This window comes from Phocoena phocoena, chromosome 16, assembly GCF_963924675.1.
Source record: "Phocoena phocoena chromosome 16, mPhoPho1.1, whole genome shotgun sequence".
In the NCBI taxonomy this organism is placed as follows: domain Eukaryota; kingdom Metazoa; phylum Chordata; class Mammalia; order Artiodactyla; family Phocoenidae; genus Phocoena; species Phocoena phocoena.
In genome coordinates, this window is record NC_089234.1 from 492,055 (window position 1) to 518,628 (window position 26,574).

The following is a 26,574-nucleotide window of genomic DNA, read 5'->3' on the forward strand; positions in this document are numbered from 1 at the left end:
AGCAGGCTGGGGGCCCTTCCAGCCTCGTGCTCTGGCCCTACACCTGCCCGCACGCCACCTCTGGGAAGATGAGGGGCTCCAAGAGCCGCCTGTGAGGCAGGGAGCGTCTGGAGCCCCACCCTGGGCCCCTGGGGTGACACTGCACCCCAGGCAGCTGCGGAGGCTCTCAGCTGTGTGACCCCCAGCTGCCCTGAGGACGCGAGTCTACACTGTGGCCGGCGGTGACTTTAGAGTTGCCCCCACCAAGCGTGGTTTCCCAAAGGCGCTCTGTGTCCACACGCCCCGAGGAATCTCTGCTCGCTGACCCCTGCCCGTCCTCAGGGCTGCCGTGCAAGCTTTCCCACCATGCAGGGAGGTTTCGCCAGGTTGGGGGGCTGCCCTGGAGGGTCTGAGGGTCTGAAAGACGTGGCCAATCAAATCTGTGGTTGCAGTTCAGATGCTGGAGGAGATTGTCTGAATATGTAAATGATGTTAAATGTTTAGGGGAAACTATCGTGTTTATGAATTAATCAAATGGCGAGTAAAATGACATTTATTATTTTATACCAATATTAATAAATCCATAAATAATATAACAAGATCTGTGAGTTCAGCCTAGAGGCTTAAGGAAATACATTTAAATTTGTAACTTGAATAAGCTGGGTATCGATTAAAACCCAAGGACTGTTAAGTGTTTCCTCTGGAAACATGCTTGCATGGTTGGGGCCCGGGACTGGCTCCGCGCCTCAGTTGGTCTCTGATCTTCATTCTGGCCACAGAGATGCTCTGCCCACCAGAGTCAGGCCTTGCCCACCTCCCAGCACATCCCAGGGGCGCTCACAGCTTGAGGACACTGCCTGGTTTTCTCTTGCTCACTTCTGGACGCATTCGCTTCATTTGTTTGTCTCCCGACTAGAGGTAAGTTCAGGGAGTAGGGCGCTCCCATCTTCACCGTGGGCGGAGTGGGGCGTGGTCAGGTCCCTGATCTGAGAACCCAGTCAGAGACCCACCTGGGAGCAGCGTTGTCGGCAGCCTCACCCCAACACCATTCCAGTGGCCCCAGGGTCTCCCCAGATGGTATACGAGCTGATCACAAGTGCTCTGTTCTTAAAGAGGATGCCCCCTCTCCCCTGCTCTCTCCTCCGAACACTCCCCACCTCTCGAGGCACCGCCCAGTCCCTTCTTCCCTACCCATTGAGGCCCCTTGGGCCAAGTCTCTTCCCGCAGAGAGGGGCCCCCAAGGTTACCCTCCCCTCTGGTGTGACCTTGCACTCCTGCTGGGTTTGGTGAGGTCTGGGGGAGGAGGACGCTCGGGGAGGACAGGACTCCAGACACAGGGTGCCCCAAACTGCAGGGTGCTTGGGTCACCTGGTGCTTCCGTTCTTTCAAGGAGGCTCTGGCCTCAGGCTCGTTTTCACTGTATATAAACAGCACTCTTTATTTACCTCCATGTGGGCTTTTAGAAATGGCTTGTGTTCACGCTTTCTAAAGAAGACGTTGGCAGCACACAGAGCAGCTTCACGTTCTGATGATCTGCGTTCATCTGAAGCAGCCTCTGTGTGACAGAAGCCCTTTCTTTTCAGGTCCAAGTTTTTGAATTAAAGACAGTGTGGGCGAATCCTTCAACCGATGATGGGTAAACAAAATATGCCATCTCTAATGATGGAATGTTATTCAGCCATTAAGAGGAATGACTTGCTGATTGATGCTAAAACACGAGTAAACCCTGAGAACCTCAGGCTAAGTGAAGAGTGCCAGTTGCAAAAGGCCACATTTGTATTGCTCCATTTACAGGAGATGCTCAGCATAGACAAATCCATAGAGACACAAAGTAGAAGAGTGGTTGTCTGGGGCTGGGGAACAGAAGGGATGAAGGGTTACTGCTCATGGGGTTTCCTTTTGGGGTGATGAAAATGTCTGGAATTAGATAGTGGTGATGTTACATAACTTTGTGAATTTACTAAAAACCACTGAACTGTACATGTAAGAAGATGAATTTATGGTATGTGAATTAGATCTTAATTTTAAAAATATAAATAGTCTAAATACACCAAGTAGAAGATAGAGATTGGCAGAGTAGTTTAAAAAACATGATCCAACCATTTGTTGTCTACCAAAAGCTCACTTCAAATATACAGGCCGGTTGAAGGTAAAAGAATGAAGAAAACTATACCATGCATACGTTAATCAAAAGAAGTAGAAGTGGCTATATTAGTATTGATAGTATAGATTTCAGGGCAAAGAAATTACAGACAGAGAGACAGGGAGGGATATTATATAATGATAAAAGGGTCCATTCACCAAGAATACACAGCAGTCTTAAATGTGTATGTACCAAACAGCAGAGCTTCAAAATGCTTGAACCAATACTGAGAGAATTTAAAGGAGAAATAGTCAAATCCACAATTGCAGTTGGGGAGTTAAACATCCCATCTATCTCTCTGTACTGAAAGATAGAGCATCAGCAAAGATACAGAAGAGCTCAACAATACCATTAACCAACAGGATTTAATTGACTTTTAAAGAACCTCCACCCAACAACAGCAGAATTCTTTCAAGTGACCACGGAACATATACAAACATAAACCATGTCCCAGACCATAAAGCAAACCTTAATGAATTTTAAAGAACTGAATCCATACAGGGGGTGTTCTCCAACCACAATGAAATCAATAACAAACAGATAACAGGTAAAACTATACATGCTTGGAAAATAAACAACACACTTCTAAGTGACCCATGAGTCAAAGAGGAAGTGTCAAGGGAAATTTTAAAAATACACAAAACTGAATTAAAATAAAAATACAACACATCAAATATTGTAGAATGCAGCTAGGGCAGGGCTGAGAGGTAAATTTATAGCACTAAGATGTATATATTAGAAAAGAGGAGATGTCTAATCAATAATCTAAGATCCCACGTCAAGAACCTAGGAAAGGAAGAGCAAAATAAATCTAGAGCAAACAGAGGAAGGAAATACTAAAAAGCAGGAATCAATGAAATTGAAAATAGAAAAATGGAGCAAATCAATGAAACAAAGAGATGATTCTTGGAAAATATAAGTAAAATTGACATATCTCTATAAAGAATGATTAAAAAGAGAGAAAATTCAAATAACTTATATTGGGAATGAAACAGGGGATATCAATTCAGAGCCTGCAGACATCAAAAAGGTAATAAAGGGAGAGCTACTACAAACAAAATTAAGCACATAAATTTGAGAACTTAGATGAAATGGACCAATATTTTAGAAGACATAAACTACCACAACACACTCAGTATGAATAAATAATTTGAATAGCCCTATAACTATGAAGAAAGTTGAATTTATAATTAAAAGATTCTCCCAAAATTAATCTCCAGCCCCAGATGGTTTCCCTAGAGAATTCCATCAAGCATTTAAAGTTGAATTAACACCAATTCTATACAAACTCTTCCAGAAAATAAGAGGAGGGAAGACTTCGTAATTCATTCTATAAAGTTAGTAATTTCTCTGATACCAAAACCGTGCAAAAAGAGAGAACCACAGACCATCATCCCTCATAAATATAGGCACAAAAATCCTTATAAAAAATCAGTAAATAGAATTCAGCAACACATAACAAGAATTATACAGCACGAAAGTGCAGAGTTTATTTCAGGGATGAAAGGCTGTGTTCAGTGTTTGAAAATCTATCAGTGTAACCTACCATCTGAACAGGTTAAAGAAGAAAAATCATGTGTTCGTATTGACTGATGCAGAAAAAGCATTTGAAAAAGTCAATATACATTCATGATGAAAATTCTCAGAAATATAGGAATAGAGAAAAACTCTCAACTTGTTAAAGAACATCTAAAAAGAACCTGCACTAACTTTATACTTAATGGTGAAAGTCTAAATGTTTTCCCCCTAAAACAAGGCACAAGACAAGGATGTCCACTCCCATAACTCCTATTCAACATTTTACTGGGAGTTCTAGTCAACATAATAAGGCAAGAAGAGGAATTAAAAGCCATACAGACCAGAAAGGATGAAATAAAACTGTCCGTGTTTGCAGATGACATGACTGTCTACGTAGAAAATCCCAATGACTATCAAAAAAATCCCAGAAAACAAAACAAAACAAAAACCTCACAAAAAACAAACAAAAAACTACGAGAACTAATAGCAAGTTCTCAGAATACAAGATCAACAAAAATCAATTATATTTCTATATACTATCAATAAACACATGGAAATCAAAATTAAAGATAAAATGACATTTAAATCACAAAAGGAAGGAAGAAAGGAAGAAAACTAAGGGTGAGAGGAAGAAAGATTTACTTGTAATAAATCTACCAAAACATGTACAGAACTTTTATGTAAGAACTACAAAATGATAATGGAAGAATCAATGAAAGATATCAACTCTCTCCAATCGATATACACAGGCTTACAACAACTCATTAAAATTCTAGTTAATGTTTTTCATACATACAGGCAAGGTTGTTCTAAAATGTATATGGAAAAGTAAAAAAAAAAAGAAAGAAAAGAAAAAGTGGAGGTATCTGTCTATCCAATTGCAAGACGTATTCGGAAGACTGGATAGTGTCTATGGAGGGATGGACACACAGATCAGTGGGACAGGACAGAGGAGCCAGACGCAGACCCACACGAATGTGCTCAACTGACTTGTTACAAAGACAGAGAAACAATCCCACGGAGGAAATACAGCCTTTTCAACAAAGGGCACCGGAGTAAGTGGGCACCCAGGCAAGAAAGGACCTTGGCTGAAACCTCACACCTTACACGAAAATTAACTCAAAACAGGCCATGTACTTCAACGTGAAACTTAAAGCATAAAACTTTTAGAAAAAGCACAGGAGAAAATGTCTGATATCTCCAATATCTAGGGCTAAGCAGAGCTCTCAGACTTGACAACAAAGGCTCAGTTCATAAATGGATACATTGATGGGTTGGACTTCAACAAAATCAAAAACATTTGCCCTATGAAAGACCCCATTAAGAGGAGGAAAAGATAAGCTATGGCCTGGGACAAAAAACTACAAACCACATATCTGACAAGGGACTAGTATCTAGAACATATAAAGAACTCTCAAAACTCAACAGTTTTTTTTTTTTTTTAAAAAGAAAGAACAAATAACCCAGTTATAAAATGAGCTAAAGTCACAAAGGGTTTTCCACCAAGAGGATCTACAGATGGCAAATTAGCACATGAAAAGATGTTCAACATCATAGCCATTAGGAAAATGCAAATTAAAACCACAATGAGGTATCACTACACGTTTTTCAGAATGGCTAAAATAAAAAATCCCAAATTCTGGCAGGAGGCAGAGAAAATGGATCCCTCAGATACAGCTGCTGAGAAGGTAAAATGGTAGCGCCCTCTGGAGAACAATTTGGCAGCTTTTAAAAAAAACAACTAAACATGCAATTACTATATGACCCAGCAATTGCACTCCTGGGCGTTTATCCCAGAGAAACGAACATTTTTTTCGCACAAAAAACCTGGGCACGAATGTTTATGACAGTTTTATTTATAACAGCCAAAGTGTAGGAACAGGCCAGGTGCTCTTCAACAATAAGGCAGCTGAGACGTGCCCAGACCACGGACAACTACTCAGCCCTAGAAACGAGGGGACGACCCGGTGAGCCTCCAGGCAGCCACACTCCTTGAAAAAAGCCAGTCCCCAGGGTTACGCACGGCGTGATTCCTTTTCTGTAACATTCTGGAAATGGAAAACCTGCAGAAACGGAGAAGAGATGAGGAGCTGGTGGAGCTGAGGGGGGTGGGGGGAGGGCACACGTCCGTGTGTGGCTGGGCGTGCGGGTGAGCGTGGTGTGTGTGTCTCGTGTGCACACCTGTGTGTCAGTGTGTGCATGCAGGCGTGCCCAGGTGTGTGAGTGTGCATGCACTGTGCAGGTACAGAGCGTGCACAGTTATTCACCTGGGCGCCTGCCTGTCCACTCCACTCCTGGTGCCTGGCCCGAGACGGATGACTTCACTATGTCCTGGGGCCAAAGTGCTTTCTGGAAAAGTCCATGTCTGCAGTGGCGCTGGGAATGGGGCAACGGGACTCGGCTCGGAGAGTGTTTACTTTACACGGTTCCTTTGGACCAGCTCCACGTGCGAAAGGAAGCCGGCCTGTGGGAGGGGCTCCTTCAGACCCGGAGTGACAGGGTCTGTGTCAGTCACTTGTGGAAGCCTGTTCCTGGTTTTAAGGAAAATAAAGTGAGCTGGCGTCACCTGCATCAGCTCCTGCATCAGCTCCCGCATCGAGGCTCAGCAAAGCTCCTTTTAAATAGAGAGCTCTTCCATGGGCTGTATTTAGAATGTAACTCGATTAACTGAAAATAAAGTTCTGCACGACCCGTCAGAACGACATCATCAGGCGGGCAGAGCCCATGGTAAGCAGCTTGGGAGCCGCGGGCCAGGCCTCATGCCATCTATGACCTGCAAGTGTCCCCCACCATGTGCTGGACAAGCTGCTGCGTTTGTTCTGGAAATCAGCGTGGTAGGAAAAGACCATGTCCTCCGCCACATCAGAATAAGGTGTCTTAAGGCTCCCTTTCATACATTTTTTTAAAACCAGTGAAAACACGTCTTTCACGATTACAGAGCCGACTCATGCAAACCCAGATACAGACGATCCAGCAGGTCTTTGCACAGAGGGTCCCCAGGAGCGGCCTCTGACAACAGCAGCATCCATCACCTCCCTGCCCATCGCCCCTGGTCAGCCCTGAGTGGGGCCACACCCAAGGCCAAGTCCACTAGGCGTCCACACTGGCAGGGAGGCACACCCCGCACCACCGGCCCTCACCCACGGGGAAGCTAGGGATGGAGAGGCCGGTGGGGGAGCCTGGGCATGGGAGGGCGCCTCCTGGCTGGCGGGGTCCAGTCGGCACCAGCTCAGCCAGCAGGGAGCAGAACAGGAAGGACGAGGGCCAGGGTTTTCAAAGAAAAACGGAGGGGGCGGGGAATCGTGTTTAAATTCAGAATGAAAACACAAAGTGGCAGAAGTTGCACGTCAGAGCGAGCTCGGCAAGTTTTGGTCCCGGGCGGGGCCACACAGCAGCATCAAAGCGTTGGTGCGCAGAGGCCGGCAGCTGACTCCCCGGAGGCAGCGTCCTCACCGGGGGTGAGGGCCTTCCTGGGAAAAGCAGACGGTGGGCGTAGAGGGAATCAGAGACGCGGCCTGGCGCTGGCTTGCCAGAGGCAGGAAACCTGGCCTGCAGAGTGGGTCCCAGAGAAGTGGCTGCTCCGCGTGGGAGGGCAGGGCTGCTGGGCGCTCCCGCACAGACGGAAGGGCAGGACCAGGCCCCTGGGCTCGGAGGCGGGGGCAGCGGCTCCGGCACCGCCCGGGTTCGGGTCAGCTGCAGTCACTCCTCCCGCGGACAGAAGCCAGCTCGGGTGGGCTTCTCCCCTCCACTGCCCACTGACCCCTCACCTGCCGTCCCGCCCAGGTGGGCACCAGGCGGGGCTGGGGGTGAAGAGAACCCGGTGAGTGCAGTGGGCCAGGAGGGCATCCATCCGACATTTTGGTAACAACAAACAACACGATCCTGGATTTCTAGTCCCCGTGACGACAGCTAGTAGCATGGTGGTCGCTTGTTCTGGTTTTATCAACGTTGAAGCACAGATAACGTCTTTGGGCCGAGCAAAGCTCAGCCAGGAGGCCAGGCCAATGCCTCTGGACAACGTGTTCTGAATAGTGAGCTGTCATCATCGTCTGCATTTGCTTTATTCTTTTGACAGCAAAGACTTTACCCTGGGCTGATTTCCCACAGAGACAGGACAGACAAGGCTGGCGCAACGGGAGAGGAGGCCACGTGAGTCATGGAGCTAGACGCTTCCCAGCAGAGATGGCCTCAGTCGGGCGAGCGGTGCCGAGCTTCTCGGGCGCAGGCTGGAGCCCAGCGTCTCCAGAGGAGGAATTTTGACAACTTTTCTGTACACACATTCAGAAAAATAGCTCTTTCTACAGAAAGTGAATGCCTAACCTAACCCTAACCCTAACGCGTCCACCAGCACAGCCAGGCTCGCGGGCTCAGAGAGCCCTGTCTCTGGTCAAACACGCAGCCACCACCTCCTCCAGCGCTGTCACCATTGAGTGGGGGCCCAAGTAAGGAGGAGTCAGCCCCACCCCACCCTGACCCGTCCTCGCCCCAGACACCTGGTGACGGGCCACGCAGTCTGGACGCAGTTTCCTCTAACGGGTGACCAGAGCCCTGGCTTTCTACCCTGGCCCGAAGACCCCCTCCCCTGACACAAGCTCACGTTTGGGGCCTAGTCCCCAAAGGCCGCCAGCTCACCCTGCAGAGACCCACGTGGGAGCTGAAGTCCTGCAGCCGTCGTGGGACAAACCGGCAGATACCAGGTGGGGGCCAACCCGGGCCTGGCACAGGCTGGACAGACCCACACGCTCCTTTCTGGTCTCCTAGGTCAAAGGTGACCTGCTGCTGGGACTGTCACTCTTCTGCCTCGGCCACGTGTCCTTGGGCTCCATGTGGGCCCCGTGCGCTTCCCAGGACGGGGGTCTCCATCGTGGCAACTCCTGGGGACCCTCCCTCCGCCCACCCAGAGCCAAGACAGTCCTTTGAAACCCTTGAGCTCCGCAGCTTCCCTCAGACGAATGAGGTGCCCCTGGTTGACAGGTGGGACACACAGGGACCTGGGGTGGCATCTAAAGGAGAGACGATTTGCGTAGGGACCCAAAACACCAGACAAATGGAAATACTGCCCACGGGGCAAATGTCCATGGCCACAATCAGGGAACGTGTTTTCGTGGGGTCTGAATCCTTTATTCCCCCGAACAATCCTTTGTTCTGAGATAGATACAGAAAAAGCCCGACCAGCTAAGGAAGAAACACAGTGTATAATCCCATTCTTCAAAACTGCTATTAATTAAGATCCTCCCCCGAGAGCCAAGTCCAGCTAGAAGCAACCGTGGACGGACCTGCTGCCTCGGTTGCACACGGCTTCCACTCCACCAGCCCCTGGGGAATTTCTGCTGCAAAGATGACAAGCTTCCCCCAAGAGGCGCTGGTTTATTTTTATACCCAAAGTGCTCTGAAAGAGGCCTTTTTATTATTTTTATAAATACAAAACCGCTCAAGCCCAAGATGTGTTTAAATGAAAAAGAACCAGCTTCCCTGCTCTGCCTGATAATTCAGCGCAGCTAAGAGCGTTTCAAATGGTGTGAATTTGCACATCAGAATGACAGTTGATAAACAGATAACAGGGGCTGCCTGACGCTGAGCTCCGCTAATGCTTATTTTAAATATAAGGTAACGCATGACTGAACCTATGTCAGCAGCATATTTATAAACTGTGTGCTTTGTATAGACACCCAAGTACGCGCAGTCACTCTCCTGTACGGGAGAGATGAGATTTCCTCAGAAAGTTAAACGTAGAACTCCATAAGACCCAGCAGTTCTACTCCTGAGTATACACCCAAAGAACTGAACACGAGAATTCAAACAAACACTGTGCACAGATGTTCACTGCAGCACGACTCACCGTAGCGCAAAGGCGGGAAGAGCCCGAACGTCCATCAACAGGTGAGAGTGAATAGATGAAACGTGGTCCAGCCACTCCCGGAACGTGACTCGGCCGCGAGAAGGAGTTAAGCCCTGACACTCGCTACAACGGGGATGAACGCTGAAAACACTGTGCTCCGTAGAAGAGGCCAGACCAAAGGCCACGTGTTATATGATTCCACGTATACGAAGTGTCCAGAAAAGGTAACTCCAAAGAGACAGAAAGCAGATCCATGTTGTCAGGGGCTGGCGGAGGGGCACGCGGAGTGGCCGCTGGCGGGCGCCGGCGCTCGGGGATCAGAGAGTCCTGGAGGCGGGTAGTGTGATGGCTGCACAACTGTGGACGTGCACTGAGTGCCCCGAACTGCCCTGGAACCTGCCGGCAAGGGGAGGGGGGAGAGCTGGGAGAGGAGATTGAGTCGGAGGAGGGAGGTCTCGCCCAAGGCCCCCCGAAGCAGGCCTCCAAACGGGCCAGGAAAGCAGGCGTGCGTGAGCACGTGGACGTCCCAGCCGGGTTCCTCCCTGCCAGGGCTCTGGGGGCAAACTCGCTTCACGGCCGTCTGTCGGGGCGAGGCAGAGGCTGCGAGAGGCCGGTGGAGCCCGAGGCCGGTTCTTCCCATAAAGGCTCTGCCTGGGTCCTTCTGCCTCACAACAAACATCACAGAGAGTTTTCTCATGTCTCATTTGCACAAAGGAAACGCCAGTCTTCTATTCGGCCAAAGGTGACCTTGTAATTAATGTGTCACACTGAAGCTGAAACAGGAAAACTGGACACTTTCAAATCCTTTCAGCTGTCGAGTATCCAAAAATCCTTCTGCCCCTACTTTGGGAGCCCAGATATTTTATTGCAGAGGTTATGTTAGGGACTAAAAACAGATATAGCTCCTGAATTCTGACAGCAAAGAACGCTAGACGTGGGCTTCCCTGGTGGCACAGGGGTTGAGAGTCCGCCTGCCGATGCAGGGGACACGGGTTCGTGCCCCGGTCCGGGAAGATCCCACATGCCGCGGAGCGGCTGGGCCCGTGAGCCATGGCCGCTGAGCCTGCGCGTCTGGAGCCTGTGCTCCGCAACGGGAGAGGCTGCAACAGTGAGAGGCCCGCGCACCCCCCAAAAAAAACCAATCTCAAGTCAACGACAGGTCCAAGGTCCCTGTGGCATCGGGGAGCTGGACCACGCACGGCAGGGGCAGGCCTGGCCACAGAGCAGAGGGTGAGGGACCCGTGGGCGCGGGCGATGCCAGGATCCAGAGGTGCCTCTGGGGCTGCAGAGCAGAGCCTGCAAGGGCCGGCCGCACCCACCTCCAATCCCCCGACCGCGTGCCCTCCACTGTCTCCACCCAGGACTGTTCCAGGGTGATCTGTGGTGTCCCGTCTGTGGGGGAGAGTCTTGCTCTGCAATGTCATCCCCCATCACTGCCCAGCCGACAAGGAAGGAGCCCAGCAGCCGCCACCATCGTACTCTCACAGGCTTGTCCACAGACTAGCTTCTCTGACCAATCCTGCCCCTGTCCTCACCACAGAAGCAGCAAAGGATCCCCTGGACAGCCTGGGAGCCCTCGGGGCCCTGCTCCGAGCCCATGGGATCCAGGAGGTTATCGGCCCAAGGAGCGCCCTCAGTGATGCTCAGCCCTGGGATCCCAGCAGTGCAGTCAGGAGCCTGGTGGAGAACCGGCAGGAGGGCCCACAGCTGCCATCAGAGCATCATCTCCCTCTGGTGGCCACTTCCTGAGGGCTCACACTCCTCAACTCCACCCGAGGCTGCATCCAAAGCCCAGGATGCCAGCGATCACCCTCCCCACCCCAGGGACACCACCGTCACCTCCCACCCCAAGGACACCGCCGTCACCTCCCCACCCCAGGGACACCGCGTCACCTCCCCTCTTGGCTGTGCCTCCCACAGCAGGGCTGCCCTGTCTCAAGGCAGTGGCTGGTCCTCATGTGCCCAGGTGCGTGGGCTCCATGCTGCCCCTCTGGTCCCTCTAGCTAGGTGTGGACATGGGTCCAACCACCAGGGAAGCATCACCTAGGAATGAGCTCTCACACTCTACTCCCCAAGAATTAGCCCAATGTGGAAACATGGAGGTGGGGAACACAGAGACTCAAGGCCTTTGGCCAGGGTGACAGGCCTCAGTCCTGCTGTCCACTCCTCTTCCCAGCCGGCCAGCCCCCCACCTTGACCGTGGCAAGGGGAGAGCTCTGAACCCGGAGTGCCGAGGTCCACAGAAACAGCACCATTGAGGCTGACACTTGCCAAGGCCACGTGTCATTGTCACAAGGCTCAGTCTCTGTAACACACCAGGGCCACACAGGAGCCCAGAAGCTACCTAACTGTGGGTTAAAATGTCTCTGGAGCAAAACTGCAGACCCACCTCCAGTCTTCCTTTAAAGAGACACCCTGCCAACCAGATGAAAGAGTGGAATGCCATCAAGTCTGGTAACACAACAGGGCACAGAGGGGTTGTCTGTAAGTGTCAGAGGCCATTGTCTCCACTAGCACACTGCCATTACCACCATCACCATAATCGCCATCACCACCATAAAAATCATCACCATCACCACCATCATCTCCATCTCCATCACCATCATCACCACCATCACCACCACCATTACCATCACCATCACCATCACCACCACCATCACCACCACCATCTCCATCACCATCACCATCACCATCACCATCACCACCACCATCTCCATCACCATCACCACCACCATCTCCATCACCATCACCATCTCCATCACCATCACCATCACCATCATCACCACCACCACCATCTCCATCACCATCACCATCACCACCATCATCCCCATCACCATCACCACCACCATCACCATCACCACCACCATCTCCATCACCATCACCATCACCACCACCATCTCCATCACCATCACCATCACCACCACCATCTCCATCACCATCACCATCACCACCACCATCACCATCACCATCACCATCACCATCTCCGTCCTCCCATCACCATCCTCACCGCTTTCACGACCACCACACTCACCATCATCCCTGCCGTCAGCACCACCACCATCGTCAGAAGGTGGCAGCTTCCTAGATCATACAACCCAAAGGATACTTCTGTGACCTGGAAAATGCTGAGGTTAAGAATTCGATGGAACGCGATGGTTTATTTGGTGACGGGAGAATGGAAAGGCATTCTTTTAGCTCAGGCTTTGTCATCATGTCATCATCATTAGCCTCTCCAAAGCTACTCCAACATGCCCGCCTTTGTGTTTAGAGGGAGATCAGCACAAGGGCACCGACGGGAGTCTGGTTCCACCCTGATCTTCCTCCAGCCCAAGCAGCAGAGAGCACTTTGAGCCAGTGGTCTCCACATTCTCTCTCTTTTTTCTTTTTAGCAGAAAAGCCTGACTTTCCTGAACTAAATCTCACCAGGAGCCCAGGACGCACAGTCTCACAGCAGAGCCGCCCCGGTCGGCCGAGGCTCGAAGCTCAGAGGCTCCTGAGCACGCCGCCCGCCCCTGCCTGAGGCCCCTCTGTCCTCGCCCATGAGGGGACGAGTCTCTGGGCACTTCAGGGGCTCCAGGCCTGTCCGAGAGCCCACATCCTGCAGGGAAACAGCACGTCCGCTGCCCAAACTCCAGGACCCCAAAGTCAGCCCTTCCCCTGAAGCTTCTGAAGAGTTTATTGATCACAATGCACAGCCCAAGCGTATGCCACGGAATTCAACAGCGCCTACGCCGGCTCTCACCCTCCACGGGGGCCCCAGGCCACAGTGTCCTCCTGCCCACTGTCCGAGGAGCCACCACGTCCCAAACAGATGCCCAGGGACGAGGGGCCACGGCACGTCCTGTGAGCACCAGCCGCTCTGAAGGGGGCGGGGGGCTCCAGGTGGATTGAAACCTGGTGGGGCTGCTTGTGGCCACGAAAGTGCAGTTTCACGCATCTGTGCTTCTCCTCAAACTTGCAAAAGGAAGACAAGTTTTGACAGTAAAAGTTATATTTCTTCCTTTCATTTCCGCTGAGGTTTCAGCACCAGAAACACCAGTCTCTTTCCAGGAGGCACTTCCGCTGTTCACCGTCAGAAAGGAGAGGCTCCCTGAGCGGAGGCTGGGCCTCGGGCAGTGCCAGCCTCCACCGGGCAGCCTCACGCTCCGGAGACTGGATGGCGCTCCAGCCGCCCTGGACCCACTGCCGGCCCGCCGGTTCTGTCTCTGGTGCAGCTCATCCACAGGGTGAGGAATCCTTCGTGAGGCTCCTGGGGCGCTGAGGGGCAGCCAGGGTGGCAGCTATGACGAGGGTCCACCCCCAGCCCAGGGCCCAGCCCTTTAAGTCTCAGTGTCCAGCCCGAAGCTTCTGGGCCAGGTGATGATGTCACTCACCAGAGACCAGCTCACATGAGCCGCTCCATCCATCCATGGTCTCCCTTCACTCCGCTGTGTTGTTCTCTGCTTGGCCCGCCCGTCTCTGTGCACATGGGTTTCCCACCCAGCGCTTAGAAGCTGGGAAGATGGAGCCGTTAGGGGCACAGCAAATGCCTCATTAACAGGAGGGGCCGAGCTGCTGGTCTCTGAGCAGCACAAGGGGGATTTGTGGGAGGACTCCAGGTGCAGCTCCCTCCCCGCCGCCAAGTGGGCGAGCCTCCTCGAGGGTCCCAGCAGTGTCTGCAGGGCGCCAGGGATGCCCACGAGGCCAAGCCAGAGGGTCATTCTCATCCAGCCCAGGATGCCCCAGGAGCAGAGCCAGCACCCTGCTCAGGGCAGGCAGAGGAACCGCCCTTTGCCATCGACGGCTTAGCTGGGGCTGCCCCCACCAGGACCAGACACCTCATACAGCTCACGGACACGGGGCCCCGATATGGAGTGAATTAGCCAGCTGCTGCCCAGGCAGCACCCTGGGCTGAGTCCACGGCTGTGCTCAGAGCTCGGCCAGCTGTGGCCTCCGTGCCTTGGGCCAACCGGCCACCCTCAGGGATGCTGCCCTTCCAGGTGAGGAAAGCTGACTGTGGCCACACTGGCCATGTAGCGGTGGGTCCTCCCCGCGATCGGAGCCACACGGCTCACCTCTTGGGTCTAAACTCCCCGCGACGGATCTCGATTTTGTTTCTTCCCGTGGTCATGGGCAACCTTCAGAAGGCTTCTTGGCATCAGTGTGAGTGTTGGCTGTGTTACTAACACAGAAATAAGAGGTGTCTCCAGGGTGTCAGCAAGCCAGACGTCGGGGCTCCGCCCTGCGCTTCAGAAGCTGAGCTGTTACTGATCAGAAGATGGGCTCTAACGTGACCCTGGGGGAGAGCTGAGAAGCAGCTCAAGCCCACAAGTGGTGGCCACAGCAGGCCAGGGGCCCCCTAAATGCCCTCGGGAAGCCGTTCTCCTGGTAAACAGGACATGCTTCCCTGCACAGAAAACAGAGGAGCGCTAGACTCAGCCTGGCACATCAGAGGCCGATTCTGAGCTGGGAAGAAATCCCTTCCTTCGGTGAGGACGCTGGCCCCCTCCCTCCTGCCCCCAGCAACAGAGAGGCTCCCAGGTGACAAAGAAAGACACCTTCTCCCGTGCCCTCCCACCACCGTCAGGGCCTCGCCTGGGGACCCTCTCTGAGGGAGCCCCGCCCTGTGGCTGCCAGGTGCCAGGAATCCTTCACAAGCTGCCTCTGGACAAAGGAAATGCAGCCTGAGATTCTGGGTCACTGAAGGGAGTGCTCTGGGCTGCTTTGAACTAAAGGGGCTGCACTTTTCACAGAAGGACAGGGGCTGGCTCTACTCTTGCTCCATGGCTTCTGCCACTAAGGGTAAAATCCGTCTTCAAAAATCTAAGGAAAAAGGTCCAGTAAAGCTCAGTAATAAGTTTGGTAAATTCCATATGTGTAGCTTTGCAGGTTGGAATCCTTTTCAGAAGCAGGCAGGCTGGGTTTGTCATGATCGACACAGTAGCCTTTACCGAGGCGTCTTCATCACAGGAAAAGGCCAGGCTCCCACACCGTCCTGGACGCAGGGTTCTCCCCCAGCAGGGTCACGGCCTGAGGGGCAGGAAGCGTCCCTGCCGTGGACACCGGGAATCCTGCCCCCACTTCTCACCGTCAGCCAGTTCACGCTGGGCTCCAACACCTAGAGCTACAGGTGCTGCTTGTGAAGCGGGCAGAGGGGACCCAGCCAAAGCCCAGCGCCTGCATGGCTGCCCTGCGCCCCGAGGCCCTGCTCGGCTGCCCGCCTGCACGGTCACCCACTCCCAGTCACGGCCCATCGGTGACACCGCGGCCTAGAGGGACTACATCAAAGCAGATCCACTCGGAGCCAGGAGCTGAGCCTGGACACTCGGACGCAAGGCCAGTGCCTTCCTCCCCTCTGTGCTGGGAGCGGAGGCCGCCAGCTGACACAGTTCAGGGCCGCAGCCCCTGCCCTCTCCACACGGGCCTCCCACCGACCCACAGACCTCAGGCTGCCACAGCCAGGCTCCAGCTGCGGGTGGAGCGGGGTCCCCAGGAGGGCGGGGGGCCAGGGAGGTGCAGAAGCAGGGGAGGGACCAGCAGGGGCAGAGGAGGGTTCCCCCCCACCCTAGGAAGTGCACACCACGCTGGTGTCAGCCCAGCCTCGACCGTCTCCGGGAAACGCAGGCTTCAGCACAGGCTCCGAGGGCCCTCAGCTCGGCTGCAGTGGGACCAAGGCCTGACCCCAAGAGCAGGGCCAATGGTCAACCCCTAGCCCCAAATACCCGGGCCTGGCCAGAATGGCAGGTGGGACTCAGCAGGGGTGCTTGTCAGGACATGGCTCGGAACAGGGCTAGGGGCCCCGCAGAAGGGAAGGGGCCCACGTGGGCTCACATGACCACACCCCAGCAGAAGCTACATCTCCAGAGGTGTAGCCCAGATGCCGGGTCAGGAGGTGGTGCTGGGAGGGGAGGGGTGACCCTACCTTGTCTAAGTCCTCGCAGACAAGGTCACCATCTCCTCCCCACCCGCCCAAGTGTCGAGTCCACGCCAGGCGGCACTGCAGGGGCAGGGTCCCCGGGGAAATCAGAGTGTGGCCGTCTGACCTGGGCGCCTGCGGCCTTGGAGCCGGGCTCAGAGCTGCCTCCAAATAAGAAAGAGCTGAAGGCCGAGGTGACCCCAGCAGAGCCACCCTTCTGCCCCGGGTGGCGGATCCCGAGCTGTCATGGGGCCCAGTGGTCAGCCAGGCGATGCTTCCTAGGCGGGTGGTCATTTATAAAGTGTGGACCGAGGGCAGCAGGGGCAGAACGAGGCCCAAGTCTGGGCTTTGCTGGGATGGGCTTCTGACAGCTCGATGCATCCAAGCGCCCCTCCTGGACACGCTGTTTGCGTGGCTCCCGCTTTAATCACATGCTGTTACACAGACACTTCCTTCTGCCCAAGTCCAGCCCTGAGTGCACCTCCAGCGCCTGTGATCCAACCTCGAGGGCCCCCAGGAGGGGTCTGCAGGCCCTGAGGTCTGTGGGCAGATGCCCCGAGATGGGGTCTGGAGCGGCAACGGAGTGACTTGTTCAGGAGGCTGAGATGGTGCCTTAAAGCCCCAGCCACCCTCCCCGGGGTCCCCTGACGACCCTCAGGGCCTGGCAGCACCAGCAGGGCAGGCGACGGCAAGCAAATCCAGGGTCAGATGACCTCCACACTCACCCCCAGTCATCAGTGGACAAACGGACATGTGGGTGAAGGAATCGGTCAGGCCCCATGTCCTCCTGGGGCCATAGGGCAGGTCAGGCCGGGGGCACACTCACCCACTGGCCACAGGTGGTCCAGGTGGTCCGGGGGGGGCGTGGTCCTTCTTCCCCATGCCCGGGGGGCAGCCTGAGCCCCCTTCCCACTAGGAAGCCTCTTACTGCCTGGCCTGCCAAACCCCAGTGACCTGGACCCCACTCCAGCGTGCCCTGGGCAACCAGCCTCTGCTGTGCCCACCCGGGGGTCTCCGGTGACGTCCACACCTGGGGGGCAGAGAAAGGAGGCGCCTGTGCCCCGTGGCTACCAGGCCGAGGCTGCCTCTGCTCCACTGACCTGCGATGCGGGGAGGCCACCCGGGTGGGAGCGGCCACCCTCGGGGGCACGAGTGGCCACATAGGGTCAGTGGTGCGAGCACAGTCGGCCAGAGAAACGTGTGGAGTGCCTGGTCGCTCCCCACCCCCGAGCCTGGGCTTGTCCCCCAGGCCTGGCGCCAGCCCCTTCCATCTGACAGATATCCTGGTGGCTTGGGGTCTGTGTGGCCTGCATAGCCTGCTGGTTCCTATCTTGTCGGAGCTCTTTCTAAAAAAAGCAAAATGATAACAACAAACTCGCTAAACCAACTGATAATTGAATCAAGAAAATAAATCAGGGCTTCCCTGGTGGTGCAGAGAGTCCGCCTGCCGATGCAGGAGACATGGGTTCATGCCCCAGTCCGGGAAGATCCCACATGCCGCGGTGCGGCTGGGCCCATGAGCCATGGCCGCTGAGCCTGCGCATCCGGAGCCTGTGCTCCGCAACGGGAGAGGCCACAACAGTGAGAGGCCCGCGTACCGCAAAAAAAAAAAAAAAAAAAAAAAAAAAAAAATCAAAGGAAAAGTCAAGGTACAAAATTCGTTCTGGGAAGAGGAGACTAACTGCATAAGGCTCCGCAGACGGTTAGCACAATTCTGTGCTAATGGCCTGAAACCCTGGATGCACTGGACGGTTCCCGAGGAAGCCAAAGTGACCAGGACAGACTTGGACAGACACTTCACAAAGTCAGACACAGGAAGGTCCGAAAGCACGTGAAAGTGCTCGACATCATGAGTCATTAAGGAAATGCAAATTCAAACCACGATGAAATGGCATCTCACAGCCGCGAGAATGGCTAAAACAACAGGCAGATTACACAGTGCTGCCAAACATCTGGGTCAACCGGGTTCTCCCGCCTTGTTGGTGGTAAGGTGGTACAGCCCTTTGAAAACCAGTTTGCAGTTTTGGGGAAGCAAGCGTACACCCGCCCTGGACCTCAGCCTCCCACTGCTCAGCCTTTGCCCAAAAGAGATGAAAACGAACGTCCAAGGAACACTTGCACGTGGAGCTCATGGTAACCTTGTTCATAACACCCAAGTCCCACAACACGGGAACAGGTACGCAATCACGTGTGCTCGTGTAGTAGAGCACCACACGGCCGTGTAAAGGAGCTGCCGCCGACACACGCAAAAACGTGGACGAGCCTCAGGAAGGTTATGCCGAGTGAGGAAGGAGCCGGACGCAGGAGGGAACACTCGGTAAGATTTCATTTACAGGAAGTTCTAAACAGGCAAACCGTGGAGGTGGAAATCGGAGCAGTGTTGCCTCTGGCGGAGGGACGCTGGGCCCTCCGTGGGTGACGGGATGACCCATGTCCTGGTGGGAGTGTGGTCACGGGGTGTATGCCTTTGTCAAAACCCCTCCAAACATGGCACGTAGGACCTGTGCATTTCACTGCAGGTCAAAGAATTACATCACAAAGATACACAAAACTGTGAGGGAGAGAAAAGCAAAGGAGGGCTGTGACCTTCACATCAGACAAGGTTGGACTCCAGGCAAAAGAAATGAACGATATGACAGAGGTGATAACCCACGGGGCAGGTGGAATGGCTGCCAACACCAATGTGACACGTGACACAGGACCAGAGGCCCTGAAAGCAGGGAAGCCCGCAGGTGAGCACGGAGACCCAGGCAGAAGCACACCAGTGATGCCGTGTTTTCAAAGGCGAGGATGCAGAGACCCGGACAGTAGAATCGGTGCCAGGTTCTAAATGACGTGTCATGATGTTTCCAGTGCCTGCGGGACCATCCTGAGAACCGGTTGCGTATCTGGGCCCAAAGGTGCAGAGCAAAACAGGTGCAGCCGGGACAGTGGTCTCTCCTCACAATGCGACACCACGAGAAGTTGAAGTGGCAGGAAACAAAAAACTTTCAACTTGCATAAGAAACTCCTGAGCCAGAGAAGAAAGAACTCTCATTACAGACTATCTAGAAAGCAATCCTAGGGTAATCCCTGCTGCTCAAGAAAATGCATCCAGAATTTGGAAGTAAGGCAGCTAAGGGCTCTGATTTTCAGCATCAGGCCACGCCCTCGCCTGCCCCGTGCAGCAGGCAGAGCTCTGGGGGCTCCTGTCGTGACCCCAGGGCTGGCCGGCCAACCTGGGAAGCCAGAGGTCACCCTGTGGAAAGGGGATGGTGTGTGGGTACAGAAGTGACCCCAAGGCTATACACTCATCGTCCTGTGCGACGTGCACCAGGTGTGGATCTGAGGCAGGAAACTGATTCACTGTCCCTGGTCCACTGGCGGGACTCTATGTCCTGCAACCTCGGACCTCATGGCCATCCGCCAGTTTCCTCATCAATGGGCTCGCGGGTTCTCGGCCACACCCCCAGCTATTTGTATAAAAAACACATTTCAACAGTTTGAGAATCAGGCTTCTGCATTATATATCAGAAATCATGGATACAGCTAATAGAGCGCTCAGATGAAAAGTCACTCTTTTTTACTTATATTAATTACTAAGAAAAGGTGAAAATAATAAATCAAGCATCCAATTCAATAAGAACTAAAAATACAGCCAAGTTAAGCAGACAGAAGGATGAGATAAGAACTAAGGAAGAAATTAATGATTTAAAAAATAAAAAATGATAGGATCAATAAATGAATCCAAAAGCTGGTTCTTAAAAAAAAGGAAAACAGTAACATTTAAAAATAAGTTAGCTAGCCTAATCAAGAACATGTGCATCCATATTTCATCATGCGCTGGGCTCTAAACTTTATCTAAGAAAACTTAGACACTTGTCAGAAAATGTGCCAGACGTCTCCCCTCCCTCCTACTGCCCTGTGATCTGCATTTGTGTCCTAACCGTCACCAACGGGCACAGCTAAAGCCCTGGTGAGGATGTCAGTTGGGGGTGTCTCAGGAAACACAAAGCGGCCGTGAATTCAACAAGAGAGACTACTTCTTTCTCATATGAGGCCACCCAGGACTGAGCAGCTGCCCACAGAAGGGGACCCGGGCTCCTTCACCCCAGCACAGAGGTTTCCTCTTCATGGCACACAATGGATGCTCAAGCTCCAGTCTTCATAGCCACTGTCCCACCAGCAGACAAAAGGACCAAAGAAGGGGCTGCTCTCCCTTTGAGCACACTCCCCTAAGGCTGCATTGCAGTGACCAGAGCTGGGTTACTTGGCCATACTGTTCATAAGGAAGGCAGGAACTGGGGACGTCTTGTGCCTGCTAAAAGCTGGGATCTATTCCCGAGGAAGAAGGGGAGAAGACAGAGTACGACAAGATCTCCCCGAAGCCTGGGAGGCCAGGTGAGGGAGATCTGCTCTACTGCCCCTCTGCTGCCGACTGTCAAATCATCCACGACACTTTCCTCTTTGCAGGCTGGCCTTCTGGGCTCTTGCAGCCATGTCACCAGAGCCCAGCCCCGCCCAGGGCACCAAGACCCACCCCACCCTGCCCGCCAGCTTTCCCTCCCGGTCACCTCCGCCCGATGCCCGCACCCACCTCCCCTGCTCCTTCAGCCTCCCACCCACAGGGGCCCCAGGGGACCTTCTCTCACCCTGGACTTGAGCAGCTGTGCCCTGCGGGGGCCTCTTGGGGATGCGGGTGCCACTCGGGGTTCACGGCCCCACGACGCAGGGTCCACAGGAGCCTCTTGTCACCCACTCGCTCACCCTCCTCCACGCCCAGTCCTCCCCAGACCACCTGGTCTCTCTCAGCTTCCCAGGCAAAGCGCCCTCCGGCTGACCGCTGGTTCTGGTCCACCCGCCCGGCCCGCGGACCCCGGCTCTGAGTGGGCCCAGCTCACGGTTCATTCCGGCTTGGCTGTCATCACAGTGAAAGAAGAGGCTCCTGCTTTAAATGTCGCTTCGCTGCATTTTGAAAAATGCATACGACCACGTGCCCAACTGTCCAGTCAAGACGTGGACCTTGTATGCCACCCCGCCCCAGTCAGGCCCCCACCCGATATCTGTCACCTTAGTGTCCCTTTGCCTGTCCTAGGATTTCGTGGAAACGGGATTGTGCAGGTGGTTTTCATGCCTGGTGCTTTTGCCCCAGTTCATCCGCCTTGGGGTTGCGTGGCTGGTTCACTCTTGTTGCTGACTTGTGGTCCACCGTGGCTGTGCCACAACTGTCTACCGTTGGGCGTTTGGGGTTGTCTCCACCTTGGGGCCGTTCAGATTAAAGCTGCTGTGTAAATTTCTTGTACACGTCCCTGTGCATACATGTGGTCATTCCTCTGGGTCAATGCCTGGGAGAAGGATTTCTGGGTCAGAGAGTAGGGGGATGTTCAACTTTATTAAAAACATCGTTTTCCAGTGATAGCACATTTCATATCCCCACAAGCAGCGCAGAAGAATCCCAACCTCCACCTTTGTCGGCTGTCTCCATTGTAGCCGTTCTAGTGGGTCTATGGTGACATCATCTCTTTTTGAAAATTTGTAATTTGTATTTCCCTGATTACCGACGATGTTGAGCACCTTTTCATGTGCTTATTGGATATTCAAATATCTTGTATTTTTGAGAGTCTATTCAAGTTTATGCCCGTCTTTCAAAATTTGTGTTGTCTTTTTATTATTGATCTATTGGCTTTCTTTCTATAACCTGGATACATGTCCTTTGTTAGATGTTCACTGTGATTATTTTCAACCACCCTGCAGTTTGCCTTTTCATCTTCTTAACAGTGCCTTTCGAAGAGCGGAGGCTTCACTTTGGATGAGGACAGCTTTCTTTCTTTTCCTTTGATGCCATTTTTTATTTCCTACCTAAGAAACTGTTGTCTGCTCCAGGGTGGTGAAGTATTTTGTTTTACTCAAGAAGCCGTACGCACTTAAAATTTCCTTTTAAAGTCTACCTACGGTCCACCTCAGATTAGTTCTGTCCATGGCGTGATGCAGGTTCCAGGCAGTTCACTGCCCACTTGTTCTGGCAACACTTGTTGCGAAGACTTTCCTTTTCCCCCTTGAAGTGGCACATGTGGCAGAAGCAATGGACCGAATCCATGTGGGTCTGGTTCAGAACTATTTATTCTGTTCTATCGGTCTATTCATTTGTCTTTCACCAACACCACACTGTCTGAAACACCGCGGCTTTATTTATTTTTTATTTTTTGCCGTACGTGGGCCTCTCACTGTTGTGGCCTCTCCCGTTGCAGAGCACAGGCTCCAGACGCGCAGGCTCAGCGGCCATGGCTCATGGGCCCAGCCGCTCCGTGGCATGTGGGATCTTCCCGGACCGGGGCACAAACCCGTGTCCCCGGCATCGGCAGGCAGACTCTCAACCACTGTGCCACCAGGGAAGCCCACACCACGACTTTAGAGTAGGTGTTGAAATCCAGGAGTTTGAGTCCCCCAACTTTGTTCTTCTTCCTCAAGGCTATCTTGGCCATTCTAGGCCTTTGTGTTTCCATATAAATTTTAGAATCAGCTTTCAATTTCCAGAAAAGCACTTCTGGGATTCTGACTGAGATTTCATTGAGTAGAAAGATCAGCCTGGGGAGAAGGACATGTCACAGATAAGCTCCAGTTCACGAGCTCAGCGATCCTCTCCGTTCACGGGGGTCTCCTGGAGTTGCGCAGAGCAAGATGTCGTAGTTTTCAGTGGAACAGTACTAGCACATCTTCTGTTAAATTTATCCCAAGGTAGTTGGTTTTGATGCTATTTTAAATGGTACGTTTCTGCCCTTCTCTGTTGGTTGTCAGTATACACAGATACAATTGATATCCACGGATGGCACTGTATCCTGCTCCTTGCCAAGTTCACTTAGTAGTAGTTGTAGTAGTTTTGTAGATGCCACAGGATTTTTTACACCCATGATCACTTTGTTTACGAATAAAAGCCCATCAACTTGAAAAGTGCTTAATTGTCTTTTACCTTTAATAAGACACCTCCCCAGACACCAAAGGCCCTACATCATCTCCCCCAAGTCTCTTTCCTCCCCATTAAGAGCCAGACTTCTTAAAGAATTATGTACCCAAGTCTTTCCCTCTGCCTCCTCTCCCTCGCTCACTCTTCCACCCCCTCCAACACCCGCCCCCTCCCTCCCTCCAATTAGAGATGTAGCTATTCCTGAGTCACCAGCCTCCTCCCCTGGGTGCTGTTAAACCCGACACTGACTTCCCAGGGCTCACCTCACCACTGTCTGGGCCACATTTGACCTGGCTGATCCCTCTCTCTCCCTTGCCTTGGCTTGTGGACTCAGCCCTGCACAGGCCTCCTGTCCACCTCTCCAGTCTCCCCTGCACCTCCTTCCTGCCCACGGCCCAGGGGTCTCAAGGGCTGCCTCCAGCACTCCTCGCCCCGCCATCCTCCCCCTCTGCAATCTCACCCGCACGCCATCACCTCTGCACACCTGCTCACAGGCCTGAGCCTCCAGCCCCGGACCTCTCCTCCCAGCTCAGACACCTCCCACAAATGTGGGCTCTGAGCACCCGATCCACATGTCCCAGAGAGAAGGCCCGACGTCCTCCTGAGCCCCACACCACCTGCCCTTTCCCGGAGCTCCCCAGGCTGGCCCGTGCCCCCATCCACCCCCAGGTGTGTAGTCCCCTGGCCCTCCCTGGCGCCACGTCCAGCACCCAGTTTTCACCTGGCGCCCATGGAACATGCTCAGACCCACGCACACGGCTTAAAGCAGTAGGAACGAGAACCCGCCCTGGCAGTCGCGCTCTCCCGCCCCCACCCCCATCCGCACTGCTGTGCCCCCCACCTCCCGCGCCCCTCCCCAGGCCTTGGCAAGTGCTACTCCTTGGACATCCTCTCCCCTTCCTTCTCTGTCCAGCACCTGGCCCCTCTTTCAGACCTCAGCCCAACTGCCCTGAGCTTGGGGCACTCTCCCCAACACCTCCCTCGGGACGACACCCCTCTACAAGTGGCCTGGCTCCCGCGCTTGCCCTGGCGGCACCCGGGCGCACAGTTACTCTGTGTGGGTGTGATGTCCTCTCCCCACGGGGGCGGCCGTCCACCCGGCTGCCTTTTCAGGCCCAGCTCAGCCCTGGCCAGTGGCAGGGGGCAATTAACTATTTGCAGGATACATGAATGAATGAGCTAAGGAATGCAGGACCGCTTTGTGGGAGACTGCGAGGGGGTTTCAGCAGAGGGTCAGGGCCCGAACCCTGGGCATCCTGGACCGGCAGGGACCCAGATCGGAACCCAGGGCAGCTGCACTGGGCAGCCCCGCTACGGGGGGTGGGCAGGGGCGGGAGGCGGGGCAGAGCCTGCGGACCCGCCTGCGAGGACGCGACCCCGGTCAGGCGGGCGCCTCGCCCTCACGTCCTCTCCGAGGGGCTGGAGGCGCGCTCACCGGGTGGGAGCCGGAGCGGTTCGCCTCCGGACAATTCTGGCCCCGCCGCCGACCCGTAGGTCCGGCGCCTTTCTCTGTCGCTAGGCAACCCCTGGGCCGCGGAGAGAAAGCCCGCGGACGTTGGACAGCGGGCGCCTCAGACGCCGGCGCCATGGATCCGGTCATAATGCAGGAGCTGGCCCGCGCCGAGAGCCAGCAGGGTGGGTGGGTGGGTGGGGAGACCCCGGGACCCGCCGGTCACCGCCCCCCCACCGGGAGGCTGTCCCCACCCTGTTGACCCCCGCCCTGCCTGATCCAGTGACCCCTTGAAGCCAGCACTTCGAGGATTTGTCTGACTTGGGCAAACTAAGGCGCCTTTTTAAAAGGAAGCCTTTCGTCCTTCCTAACCGTTCCTCAAGGATTATTCACCTCACGCTGCTCCTGAAGCAGAAGCCGCAGAGCTGCTGCGGGGCCCGGAGGGCTGAGCCCGGGCATCTCGCTGCTGGGCTCCTTCCCCCGGAGAGGACCGGGCCGGCGCGGGGGCCAGCACGGGGTTGCCTGCCCGACCCCAGCCCTGTCCCGGGTCCTCCTGACCGTCCCCACTGCTGCTTGGTGGTGCAACGGCTGCGTGATGACCAAATCTGCCTCAACTCCTGTCCTGATAGATGCTGCGTCCCTGAAGAGGGCTTATCAGTTGATCAAGTCCGCCAACCTGGGGAAATCAGAGTTTGACCCCACAGAAAGCTTCAGCCCCGACCTGTTTGTTTTGTGTGCAGAACAGGCCCTGAAGGTGATTAATCCCAGGGGTCCTAGGGAGGCGCCTTCAGGGGACCCCGATTTCTTGGTTTGTACTGGAATCGGGAAGCGGCAGCCCCTGGTGGGTGGTCCACTGGGCCGCCCCCTCTGCGAACCTCCTTGGGGGGGGGGGGTCTGTGTTCTTGCGCAGATGGGGCAGCCCGAGGTGAGCGAGGACTGCATCCGGATGTACTTCAAGGTGAAGGGGCCGGTCACCCAGTTTCTGGGCCGAGCGCACCTGTGCAGGGCCCAGCTGTGTGCGCCCAAGTCCACCGAAAACATGGTGAGAGGCGATTCCGGGCCCTGTCCCAGCGTCCCCGCCAGCCCTGCGTGCTGCTTCCTCCGGATTTTCTTTATTGTCCTTTGGGTCATGGAGCCTTGGTGTGCACAACATTGAGTGTCTTGGCGAGGTGAAGCGCACCCTTAGCGAGTTTGCCGTCCTGAAATGAATATATAATTGTCCTACTGTATTTTTCCCCTGAGAGGTTGCTTTCATTCTCCTCAAAGTTCCACGGCTTGTACCGCCGCAGTTAAAATTCCCCCACCTCCAGACGGCGTCAGGCTAGACTCACCTTAAAACGGCTTTGTTGGGAGTTGGGTGACCAGATTCTTCTTCAGTGAAGTGAGATGCCGCATTTCCCATCTGTGCTTTTCCCTGAGGGGTCTGGCTTGTGTCCTTTTGACCTCTGCCCTTTGTGTCCCCGTGCCTGGTGATGCCTGCAGCGCAGGTGGGGCGCAGGGTGGGGTGGGAGGTGGACTTGCAGGCTTCCAGGGAGGGGGCGGAGCTCCTGAGAGCTTCTGTGGGCGTCCACTCCCCCTGTTCACACCGTGGGGGCCGGGCTGTCTTCAGAGAGGCTTAATGTTCAGGGGAGTGACGGTGAACAGTGATTGATGTTCTAGTAGCAAATTTGATCTAATTGTGCATTCTTTATGTTGTTTAGGAGGAATTTGAAAATTGCGTGACTCAGTATATGAAGGCAATCAACTTTGCAAAAGGAGAACCGAGGTGAGCACAACGGAACGGCCGTTTCTAACTGAGTGTGTACAAGGC

The 26,574-nt window shown here is 54.1% G+C and overlaps 1 protein-coding gene across 1 annotated transcript in view; it reads left to right on the forward strand.

The window, feature by feature from the left end:
• The first annotated feature begins 24,900 nt into the window (after positions 1 to 24,900).
• CFAP46 (cilia and flagella associated protein 46) overlaps positions 24,901 to 26,574 on the forward strand; it is a 92,503-nt gene continuing 90,829 nt past the window's right edge. Inside the window, 4 exon segments of the mRNA XM_065894741.1 lie at positions 24,901 to 24,949; positions 25,394 to 25,518; positions 25,675 to 25,806; positions 26,465 to 26,529. Of these exon segments, the coding sequence (XP_065750813.1) occupies positions 24,901 to 24,949; positions 25,394 to 25,518; positions 25,675 to 25,806; positions 26,465 to 26,529 (371 nt within the window).